General features: G+C 37.6%; 1 protein-coding gene across 2 annotated transcripts in view; it reads left to right on the forward strand.

Moving 5' to 3' along the window:
* Window positions 1–12733, forward strand: part of tnksa (tankyrase, TRF1-interacting ankyrin-related ADP-ribose polymerase a) — a 102491-nt gene that overhangs the window by 64890 nt on the left and 24868 nt on the right. For both annotated transcript variants that reach the window (XM_016510219.1, XM_016510218.1), the window contains exons 10-17: window positions 294–415; window positions 1403–1494; window positions 1611–1689; window positions 5847–6018; window positions 6119–6198; window positions 7569–7714; window positions 7862–8027; window positions 10371–10590. In XM_016510219.1, the coding sequence (XP_016365705.1) occupies window positions 294–415; window positions 1403–1494; window positions 1611–1689; window positions 5847–6018; window positions 6119–6198; window positions 7569–7714; window positions 7862–8027; window positions 10371–10590 (1077 nt within the window). The remainder of the gene's footprint in view (window positions 1–293; window positions 416–1402; window positions 1495–1610; window positions 1690–5846; window positions 6019–6118; window positions 6199–7568; window positions 7715–7861; window positions 8028–10370; window positions 10591–12733) is intronic.

Here is a 12733-nt window from a genome sequence, read left to right on the forward strand (position 1 = left end):
ATTCAGTAAAACAGCTTTCATGTAGATGGAATAATGTTCTCTCTTTGCTGTTCTTATGAGCAGAAGCATAACAAATTGAATGCGCAAAATGTATTCGATCAGGTCAGACGATTCAGTCATACATTTTAGATATCCAAACTCAAATTTTTGCTGCCGTAAAGCCAGATTGCATTGTAGCTGTGAAGCTTCAATTACTTTTTTCACGCTTTGTCTTGATGAATTATGTCTACCAAAGGCTTCTGTCAGAGCGTCTTGCATCACCTCTCTAAATACTATTTTTTCCTCCGGCGCAGATGAGTTTAAGGGCCACTCTCTTCTTCAGGCAGCACGGGAAGCAGACATGACCAAGGTGAAGAAGACCCTAGCTTTGGAGATCATCAACTTCAAGCACCCACAGACGCACGAAACGGCACTGGTGAGCCCCTGCTGATTCACTTCAAAGCTCACCAGCTGAGACATCAGGTTGAAAGCAGATGTTAAAGGGATAGTGCAGCGGTGGCGAACTCCGGTCCTGGAGAGCCGCAGCCCTGCAGAGTACAGCTCCAAACCTGATTAAAACTCACCTGCCTGTAGCTTTCTAGTAACCCTTCAGACCTTGATTAGCTTGTTCACGAGTGTTTGATTAGGGTTGAAGCAAAACTCTGCAGGGCTGCGGCTCTCCAGGACCGACGTTCGCCACCCCTGGGATAGAGCAAAAATAAAATTCCTGTCATCATTTACTCACCTTCATCTCATTCCATACCTGTAAGATTTCATTTTTTCTTCCTTAAAGGAATAGTTCACCCAAAAATGAAAATTCTGTCATTAATTACTCACCCTCATGTCGTTCCAAACCTGCAAGACCTTCGTTCATCTTCGGAACACAAATTAAGGTTTTTTTTATGCATTCCGAGAGCTCTCTGACCCTCCCATAGACAGCAAGGATCCTTACACGATCAAGGCTCAGATTGCAACGTATGTACGTGGATACGTTGTTTACATTCAGATCAAAGCGGAAACAACGTAAACGGTGTATCCGTGTACGGTGCTGCTGACACAGAACAGCATACATTGTTTACGTATGTGATACTCTCCAAAATGCCTTGCTATGTTTCTGAGCCTTGATTGTGTAAGGATCCTTGTTGTCTATGGGAGGGTCTGAGAGCTCTCTGAATGCATAAAAAATATCTTAAATTGTGTTCCGAAGATGAACAAAGGTCTTACAGGTTTGGAACGACATGAGGGTGAGTAATTAATGACAGAATTTTCATTTTTGGGTGAACTATCCCTTTAAACCACAACAGATATTTAGACAGGATGTTCACGCTGCTCTGTTCCATGCAGTGGAAGTGAATGGTGTTACCAAAAAGTCAGAATTAGCAGTGAACTGTAACACTTACAAGGCCTCTGTCCTGTGTTACAGCACTGCGCTGTCGCCTCACCTCACCCAAAACGAAAACAGGTCACTGAACTGCTGCTACGGAAAGGAGCCAATGTCAATGAGAAGAACAAAGAGTGAGTGACTGTGCCTGTCATGTGTTTATCAAATGTCAAATGGTTATAACTGATTTTAAGGTCTGTCTGCCTTTCTCATTATCTCCTCTGTTATCATCTCCTTCTTTTCTGTGCAGCTTCATGACGCCTCTCCATGTGGCAGCAGAACGGGCGCACAATGACATCATGGAGGTTCTGCAGAAACACGGGGCGAAGGTACATACCTACATGTGCTCTCGAGTGCCTACAGAGCTGCGACACACATACACATTTACACACCTGACACCTCGCTTCACTCTCCAGCTCTCAAACATAATCATCTACCTTAAAGGAATAGTGTACTGAAAAATTGTCAACGTTTATTTACCAATTGGACACCTGTATTCTGGGAAGAAAGAAGAGATTTCTGAAATTTTTTTCTCTTGATGTAAGATAATTGGTTAAGATAACAACAGCTCAGGTCAAAGAGAGGGAGGTAATTGGCCATTTAAAAATAGATTATGATTGGTTTTGGTGCAAGCACCATTGACTGACATTATAAGTGGTCTACTGGGAAAAAAATAAAACACTACAAGTGTAGAATATGGACCCTCTACAGAACCACAGCATCTTTTTTTGTCTGTTCTCACCTGAGCTGAAAAAAATCAGTTCAGTGGAGCAGCGTTTCTGTCACATCTACTGTTGTGTGCAGTTGAGTCATCACGTTCCTGCTATAAAAGGAAGAGAATGAAAAATGAGCATTGCCAACACTGCACTTCTTTTTTTTTTTTATCAGAGTAATTTGCCTGCTTATCAGTGGTTAAGATAATTGGCTTTGAGATGGAAGAGCTCATCATCAGTATGGAAGTGTTTATGTGCTAACATCTTCCCAATTAACTACCAAACATTCATCACTCAGTTCAAGATACTTTCGCAGATTGGTCTCTTACTTTAAATCTGATCACTATAGTTGGGAATCATGAACTTATTCACATTGGTTTTATTGATTTAAAAATATTGGAATCACTTGAATTTTAGGAAGTTGGTTTCTGTAATTTTTTCTGTAACATTTGCATTCTTCCATTAATGCAGATGGAACTGCATAAAACACACACATAAATTATGTAAAACATCAGAGCAAACCTGTCAATAGATTCATGTTTTTTTGGTCAGATATGCACAAGAATGAAAACTTAAATTGCCTCATTTATTGTTTCCCAAAATTAATAATATGGCGCTTCGGTGTGTGTGTACAGTAGAGAAAAGTTGCCTTCTACATTTTTTCCTCAGACTTGGCACATTTGACATCCCTCACAGACAAACTAAATCCAAACTATTGGTTTAGAAGAGATAATGAAGACAGCACAGTTGCTAGATTAAATAAATTTGACAACATGAAAAGGTTCTAAGCTCTTTCGATAATTGTATTGCCTAAATTCTTGTTTTTGATTCTTATTTGTTTTTCTGATGTGACCTCATTTCACAACAGACTGCTGAGGAATATAAATGTATTCTAAATATTCTGTACCATTTAAAAGTTTGGGGTCAGTAAGATAATACTTGTTTTCAGTAAGGATGCGCTAAATTGATCAGAAGTGACAGTAAAGACATTTAGAATATTACAAAAGAATTACTGTTTTTTTTAATTGTCTGTTCATAAAAGAATCATGAAAAATGTCATGGTTTCCACAAAAATATTAACTTTTTTTTCAACTGTGATACGAAATGTTTCTTGAGCACCAAATCAGCATATTAGAATGGTTTCTGAAGGATCATGTGACACTAAAGACTGGAGTAATGGCAGAAAATTCAGCTTTGCCTTCACAGGAATACTTTTTATTTTAATAATATTTCACAATATTATTGTTTTTAATGTATTTATTTGTATTTATCCTCTTTGTTTAAAAGCTCTCTATGGTGAGCCAGCTCTGTTCCTGTAATACTTTTTATAAGATAAATCTTACACATTTAAAGGAAGTGTCAAAGTTTCTTGTGAAAGTGAATAGGTAAACAGCCTGCTACCTCGGTCTCACAGCTGGACTGTGTCAGAGAAACTGGTGGACGTTTACGAGCTACATCAGTCATGTCATTACCTCTCCAGAGCAGAGAGGGGGTAAAAGACTTCCAAATCAATGGAGCTCTTTCAGAGAGCCAAATCAGATAGGCATCGACTAACTGATCAGGCATTCAGCTACCGCCTTGGCTGAGAGCATCAGGGCTGATCAGCTATTCTTCAGCAGAGAGACCAAGGGAGCCGATACTCCTGTAAATATTCTCATCCACAGTCTGCCGTCTTTGTTCGAGCCTGGAGTGTATCTAAAGGGCCTCCCCGTTCATCAAACTTGCGTGTCCTACTTTCACGCAAGGTTGTATTATCCAGAGGTCCTTTTCATTGATGCCGTGTGGCTCTTTTATGCTGCCTGGAGCAGCTTGATTTTCAAAGCCGACCTCCCTTGTGCTCGCATCCCAGCTCTTCTGCATGATAAATAAACGGAGGCTGTCCCGGCATAACCCGAATTCCATCATTCAATCATCAGCCAGTGTCCATCTGTTGCAGTGCGACCCCTCGGAAACGCATCCGATCGTTAACTGGTGTTGCGACCCAGCTCGCTGCCAAACTTCAGCGGCCAGACTTAAGTGACATTAATGGACTGGATAATTAGTCAGGCTGGAGGTTCAAAGACAGGAGGCTATTGTAGCTAGTGTGTGTTTTCAGACCACGTGTGAACCAGTAAACAGATGGTGCAGAAGCATTGTGTTAATAAGAAGAGCAGGAAGCATGAAGAATAAAGCTGTCTAAAGTAAACAGTCACTGAGAAAATTAGCTGACGGTGGGAGCTGCTTATTAGCTGAAGTTCTAGACTGATATGTGTTGCTTTGTTCAAACCGACAAGAAGATATGTTTTTGGTGTAGACTGTGCGACTGAAATCTGTTTAGCAGTTTCTCGATTTGGACCGGACAAAATTCACATTTAATCTGATTTGTACACTATCGTTCAAAAGTTTGAGGTCTGTAAAATTTTGAAATGTTTCTGAAATAATGAAAGAACGTCTCTCATGCTTAATAAGGCTGCAAATTATTTGCTCGAATATACAGTAAAAAACAGTAAAGTTCTGAAATATTATTGCATTTTAAAATATAGGTTTTCTATTTTAATGCAAGTTAAAATGTAATTTATTCCTGTGATGCAAAGCTGGATTTTCTGCAGTCATTCTGCAGTTATTTTCATGATTTCACATTGTCACATGATCCTTCAGAAATCATTCTAATATACTGATTTGCTGCTCAAGAAACATTTCTTATTATTATCTGTGTTGAAATGTTGAAAACGGTTGTTCTGCTTAATATTTTTGTGGAAACCTTGATACATTTTTTTCAGGATTCTTTGAATTAAAAAAAAAAAAAAGCATTTAAGTAGAACAGCATTTATTTAAATAGACATATTTTTGTAACATCATTGTCTTCACTGTCACGTTTCATCAATTTATTGCATCTTTGCCCAAATAAAAATAAAAGCATTAAAGTAAAATCTTACTAACCTCATACATTTGAACAGCAGTGTATGTAGTTTGAAATTTGAAATTCAGAATCTGATTTTTGTATTTCAGTCAGTCATATTGGATTTAGTTTTTTCATTATTTGCAGCTCTGTATGTAATCATAATCATGTAATCATAAATGTGTATATGTAGTACAGATGCGGAAACATTTAGACCATGGAACATTTTCATCCAAAAATGCAATAAAATGCTGTTTTCAGGCAAAAGAGCCAATTTTGGCTGAAAATATGAGCAAAAACCAGAATGTGAACCTCAAGATGGAGAAGAGAAAATGCAAGGTTATGTGAAATCCTGCAAGCATAACTTATTTGCATAGAAAATTTTTAACATTTAGCATACTCTGATGTAAGCATCCTTTCACCGATGAGATTTCATTGTCAGTTTTTCTCAAAATGAATGTTCATGCATTATTATCAGTCACACATTTATTTTAAAACAAATCAGAATTGGTTGCCATTGTGTGTTTGATGTGGAGAACTGCGTCATGTGCATTTTTCACTTCCAGTAAAGCATGATTTTGCTGAGTTTGAGTTTTTTAAAAAAGTAACAAGTTTGAGACAGAATAATGAACTGTAATCGCGCCATACGCTAAACCACACGCACACATTTACGCAGTAGGTCCCTTTCATTCTTCGCTGTGCAGTGTTGATAGTCTTTGATGGAGCGTGGAAGTTTCCCAGGGGCTTGTCTGATTAATTCATATTTGTGTTCATTTCAAAAGAGGCCAAGTTTGCTCACAGCTCAGTCTTGCTCTGTGGGCTGCGTTCAGATGTGCTCTTCACTGATCAGTGAGGAGGAGGAGATTTCAGTCTGCTTTTTTGTGTTTGTTTATAGATGAATGCTGTTGACACGCTGGGTCAGACGGCGTTGCACCGGGCGGCTCTGGCGGGACACTTGCAGACATGCAGGCTACTTTTGAGTTATGGAGCCGACCCCGCCATCGTCTCCCTGCAGGGCTTCACAGCCGCACAGATGGGCAATGAAGCTGTACAGCAGATCCTAAACGGTACAGACTGAATCTGGGGTTTGGGATTGTTTATTTGGGCTTTGATGTTATGCATTAACAATTATGGAAATTCACATTAATTTATGCTCGTGTCTGTTAGAAAACATTCCAGTGAGGAATTCAGACGTGGATTATAGACTCTTAGAAGCAGCAAAAGCAGGAGACTTGGACACTGTGAAGGTGAGAGGCTCCTTAATTTGGTTTCAAACTAGTCATGTTGTTGTCCACCAGTCAACCAAGGGTTAAACAAAATCTGTGATGATTGGTGGAGCCAAGATATAACATGAAACTGTTCTCTCTAGAAAGAGAAATTTGGGACACTATTTTTCTTTTTTGTAAGAAACCTTAACTTGTTTGAGATACTTGTAATAACCTTTACAACTGTTTTCATTAGCGTAGTGCTACAAAGCAGCTCCAGGTTACACGGAGATGAAAATATATCTGCAGTTATGGATATTGAATTTTTTTTATATGCTTTTGTCTGGAACAAAAATACCCTGAATGAGTTCAGTTTCTTTATCCCAGACAATGAAACTTTTCAAGGACACAGCTTGCAGTTCTTAAATGTGTTTTGTTCCGTACTCGTGACCTTGTACAAGGGAGATGTAAGAAGACCTCACCGTCGTGTGTGTGTGTGTGTGTGTAAGAGAGAAATGCTGAGCCAGCGTGCACAAAAACCATCACATACACTTCAGTCTAAAGTTTTTTTTTTATACTATACACTATCATTCAAACATTTGTGGCAGCTTTATCACAGGAATAAATTACTTTTTAAAATATAAAACACTTAAACTAGAAACAGTTCTTTTAAATTGTAATAATATTTCACAATATCACTTTTTTACTGTATATAATAATTGCAGTCTTGGTGAGCATAAAAGACTTCTTTCAAAAACATCAAAAATCTTTTTGAACTGTAGTGTATGTCACTATTGATAAGCTTCTTTTAAATGTAATGTAGAAATTAAAATAGTCTGTGAAGCTGCTTTGCAGCGATTTATAGTATCGCGAAAAGCGCTATACACATATACGTGAAATGAATTGAACTGAATGAATTGAATAAGTATTATTAATATTGCAAAATTATTATTAATTAAAATACATTTTATTACAGTTATAAATGATTAATGAACACATTATTTGTGTTAGTCTACAAAAGTGCGGTGATTAATTTAAGCATAAGTCTTTAGATCAAAAGCTTTATAACCTCAAACTTTTTGACTGGTAATATAAGCCTGAAGTGATTTAGAAACCGATGATAAAAATGTTTGAATGGATGGATGCCTTTGATGCGATCAGATCCTCATTATCTGAAAGCCTCATTATGCGTAAAGTAATTAGATCAGAGCACCAATTAGACTTTTGTCAGGCAATTAATCAGAATCTCTACTGACGCTTGCCATAATTCTGGCCTGGTACCCTATAAAAGCACATCAAATGAAATCAATTCTTGGATGTATTTAAACACTCATCACTAAAATAAAGTGATGTATTTGCAATATGAAATCAAGCATTCGGTTTAATGTTTCAATCATTTTTTTCTTGCACAGCAGCTTTGCTCCCCTCAGAATGTGAACTGTCGAGACCTGGAGGGTCGTCACTCCACTCCGCTCCACTTTGCCGCTGGCTACAATCGCGTGGCTGTGGTTGAGTATCTCCTGGACCACGGCGCCGATGTCCACGCCAAAGACAAAGGGTGAGATTTCTTGCTGTTCTTGCTCAGAAACTCTCCCTCAGTTGTGGAGTGAACCTCATTAACAGTCAGCGCATGAGTTAGCAGCACCAGGAGATAAACTTTAATCTTCTTGTCACTATTTATCTCGAATTCCCTGTCTGTTGGCAGAGGTTTGGTGCCGCTGCATAACGCCTGCTCGTATGGCCATTACGAAGTGGCGGAGCTGCTGGTGAGACACGGAGCGTCCGTCAACGTGGCCGACTTGTGGAAGTTCACTCCGCTGCACGAGGCGGCGGCCAAGGGCAAATACGAGATTTGCAAACTGCTTCTGAAGGTATTGTCATCACTACTCCTGCTTGCTCAACACTGACCTACTCACGTCACTCAGCATACTTGTTAATTCAGGAGATAGCTCTTTCTAGATGTCTGACAGCCTGGAGTTGTTAATGGTTTTTATCACTCTGTAAAGTTTTTAAATGCAGTGTGATCCGCTGCAGGGGCTTCAGGTTTATTGCCGTTGAGCAGACGTTGGTTTTAATGCTGTCTGCTTTCATCGTACCTCAGGTTACTGTCACAGAGAGGTTCAGCTTCAGAGCTGTAAAGAATATGCACATTAGACTTCAAACAAACATGTTTGGAACTGCTGAGGTTGGCTTTGGTAGAAACTGCAGAAAAGAAATTTACTTTTCTCATCCACTGAATCTAAAACTGTAATGGATTTTGAAGGCAACGGTTTTCTAATTAAAAAGAATTCACAAAGTCTTGCATTTGATTTGATTTGATTATGATTCGAAATCAATTCAGTTAGGAGTAATTCATTTGCTGGGAATTAAAATAAATTCTCTTTGATCTATTGCTGTAGAGGGAACTGAAATATTAATGGACCTTAACTATTAGATTCAGTACTTGTGGCCTAAAGATACAATTTGATCAAAATAGTTTTCTTAAAAGTAAACATTCTTAAAATCATTTTTCAAAAAAGCCATATGGTAACACTTTATTTCGATAGTCCACTTTAGACATTCTATTAACAGTAAGTAACTTTGCAACTACATGTCTACTAGCAGTTAGTAGAGTATTAGTAGACTGTCTGCTTAATATCTTCTAACACTTTCTTTGTCAACTTATTCTACTAACCCTAAACCTACCCTAACAGTCTACTCTGAGAGTTAGTAGACATGTAGATGCAGATTAATGAGAATTAGTTGACATGTAGTTGACATGTAGTTACAAAGTTACTTATAGTTAATAGAATGTCTAAAGTGGACTATCGAAATAAAGTGTAACCAACCATATTTTTTGGGACATTAAAATATATTAAAACTAGTGCTGTCAAATCGCGATTAATCGCATCCAAAATAAACGTTTTTGTTCTAATAATATACGTTTGTGTACTGTGTATATTTATTATGTATATATAAATACACACACATACAGTATATATTTTGAAAATATTTACATGTATATATTTATATTCTTATAATTTATATTATATATAAATATTTTTAATATATAAACATAACACTTTTTACTTAAATATATACATGCATGTGTGTGTATTTATATATACATAAGAAATAGAAACAGTACACTCATATATGTTATGTAAACAAAAACTTTTATTTTGGATGCGATTAATCACGATTAATCGTTTGACAGCACTAATTAAAACATTAAAGCAATAAAATATTAAATAAATGTGAATGTTTATTTATATTTATTTACTAAATATGAACATAAATATGCATAAACTATTAATATTTATATATTTATACCAACAGATACATTTTAGATATAATTTTACAATACAATATTTACAAAACATTTATTTTTATCATACCACATATCACATCATATCAAGTTTTTAACATTTTATCTATATATATATATACAGTGGGTACGGAAAGTATTCAGACCCCCTTAAATTTTTCACTCTTTGTTATATTGCAGCCATTTGCTAAAATCATTTAAGTTAATTTTTTTTCCTCATTAATGTACACACAGCACCCCATATTGACAGAAAAACACAGAATTGTTGACATCTTTGCAGATTTATTAAAAAAGAAAAACTGAAAAATGCTCAGTATTTAGTAGAAGCACCCATTTGATCTAATACAGCCATGAGTCTTTTTGGGAAAAATGCAACAAGTTTTTCACACCTGGAATTGGGGATCCTCTGCCATTCCTCCTTGCAGATCCTCTCCAGTTCTGTCAGGTTGGCTCTTTCAAATGGAAAAATCAAACTGTACCGCCATCCAGAGAACTGCGTTTCTACAAAAGCATTGAAGCAGTGTGTGAGATATCATCCCATCCCAGAGGCGAGGCAAGGAAACCCAGAAGGAAAGAAAGGGGGGACATGTTGAATTAACTCTTGGCTCTCATCCCTTTCTGAGCGCTGTGTAAGCCTGGCTTCCAGGCAGGGGTTCAAAGGCTTCCTTGCCAAATATTAAATCTGTCTAAGACTTCCACACGGTTCGTACGTCACCGACATTTACATGCACAACAATATTCTCCGTATGGCTCATGTCCCCGATAAAGTCTTATTCAGAATAATCTCTTTATGCGAGCCTTCCCCCATCTTATTCATGGGTGTTCTTGTATTGAGGTTTTTAAACTGTGCTAAGTCAGCCTTTGGGCTTCTCTGTGGATCTGCGCTCAATGTCTTTGTCTCTTTCAGCATGGAGCAGACCCCACCAAGAAGAATCGGGATGGAAACACGCCATTGGACATGGTGAAGGAGGGAGACACAGATATCCAGGACTTGCTGAGAGGAGATGCAGCGCTTTTGGATGCCGCCAAAAAAGGCTGCCTGGCCCGGGTCCAGAAACTGTGCAGCTTGGAGAACATCAACTGCAGAGACACACAGGGACGCAACTCGACACCGCTGCACCTGGCAGGTAATGAAAAATCATTCTGTGGCCTTCCGAGCCATTGCTTTCAACATAGAAACGAGAGCACTTCTCTCTTTCAAATGGAAAAATCAAGCTGTACCGCCATCCAGAGAATTGCGTTTCTACAAAAGCATTGAAGCAGTGTGTGAGATATCATCCCACCCCAGAGGCGAGGCAAGGAAACCCAGAAGGAAAGAAAGGGGGACATGTTGAATTAACTCTTGGCTCTCATCCCTTTCTGAGCGCTGTGTAAGCCTGGCTTCCAGGCAGGGATTCAAAGGCTTCCTTGCCAAATATTAAATCTGTCTAAGACTTCCACACGGTTCGTACGTCACCGACATTTACATGCACAACAATATTCTCCGTATGGCTCATGTCCCCGATAAAGTCTAATCCCTTTATGTGAGCCTTCCCCATCTTATTCATGGGTGTTCTTGTATTTGTGAGAATATGTTTCAGAGTATAAACGTTTTCCAGAGTCGTTCACGTGCACATAAAAAAAAACTCTGGTCAACTTTTTATATAACTCTTTAAACAATATAGATTATTTCAAAGCAGCTTCACAGTAATAAAATGGGAAATAACAGAATCATTGATGCAAAGGTTTTCAAATATAATACTAATTCAAATTGCTTTAAAGCAGCTCTGATAAGACAATAGTGTCATTATTCAGCTCAAGTAAGTTTAGTGTTTTCTCAGGTTTGGTTCAACAGTGTAAAGTTAATTATGAAACAAGTTCAAGAAGCTCTACACAGAAGACATTAGCAAGAATTCTAATCCGTGACTTATTCAGAAGTAAGAATTGTATTTAATATGTAGTGTTTAATATTATAGAATATGTTGGAGCCAAAGCCGAGCATATTATTTTGTCATTGTTATTTTATAATAAACATGAAGTTGCAGCTGTAATGTTTGAAGCACTTTACTATTATAAATAATATACAATTGCATCTGTATTTTTTGCAAGCATGTGGCAAATTAATTCAAATATATTAATAATAATAATAATAATTTAGTTTATAACTAACATGATGTTGATAATAATTGTTGTCATTTTATAATAAACATTATACAATTGCAGCTGGAATGTTTGAGAGGACATGACTATTATAAACAAATATGTACATGCGCGCACGCGCACACACACAAGTGTAATATATAATTGCAGGGTTTTTTTTTTTTTACAAGCATTGCAATTCATTTCTAATACATTATTAGCAATAATGATAATTCACTTTATAACTATAACTACAGGCTAAAAAGAATTACCCAGAAGCCTGAGGGTGTTTAATAGATCTGAGTTCAGAGTAGGAGAGCGCTGCTCCGGGATCATCATTTGCACAACACTCCAGCCATGCCAGTGACTCAGCACAGCTCAGCAAATGTCACTGAACAGATGGAGCGAGCGCTCTGGTCAGTCCACTTATCTTGCTAGGCCAGGCCAGCAGCAGGTGGGTGACGGCCCTAACCATCAGGCAGCGATATAGACGCATGATTTTACTCCAGCTAGCACACATTCACTATTTCCACCGGAGAGCAATGGGCTGTGACTAACGTGATGGTTGTGACCCCTGCCTAGAGAACACGGCACTCGTCTGCCGTTTGCCTGCGGGGAGAATCGTAAGACGAATTATTTCGTTCTGACTGACGTTGCAGGATCTCATGCATTAAAATCCTGATGCGTTTCTGTGCATTTTTTTAATGAATGAAATAGGGATGCACCGATACCACTTTTTCCAGTACTCGCCCGATACGATACTTTTATTTTTGGTACTTGCCGATACCGAGTACCGATACCGATATTTTTATTGCATTTGTACATTTTTTAAATATTGGGTACAGAAACCAAAAGAGTATGTATAATGTTAGTTGGTTAACTTAATTTATCAAATAGATACAGTCAAACCAAAATTTATTCAGACACCTTCAACATTTCTCACATTATCACAGTTTACTCGCTATAGTTTAGAAAATGGTAATAAAATATGACAAGAACTCAGAGTTAAACTATGTCAGAACAAATTCAGCTTGATAATGTCACATAACTTTGATAGAAAGGTATGTAATGGATTACAATAAACCAAAAATTATTCATACAGCTGTCAATATTTACAAAACTTTCAAAACTTTGTCGGGTGACCCTTAGCCC

The sequence above is a fragment of the Sinocyclocheilus rhinocerous genome, unplaced genomic scaffold, assembly GCF_001515625.1.
Source record: "Sinocyclocheilus rhinocerous isolate Xijiao unplaced genomic scaffold, SAMN03320098_v1.1 scaffold1405, whole genome shotgun sequence".
In the NCBI taxonomy this organism is placed as follows: Eukaryota; Metazoa; Chordata; class Actinopteri; order Cypriniformes; family Cyprinidae; genus Sinocyclocheilus; species Sinocyclocheilus rhinocerous.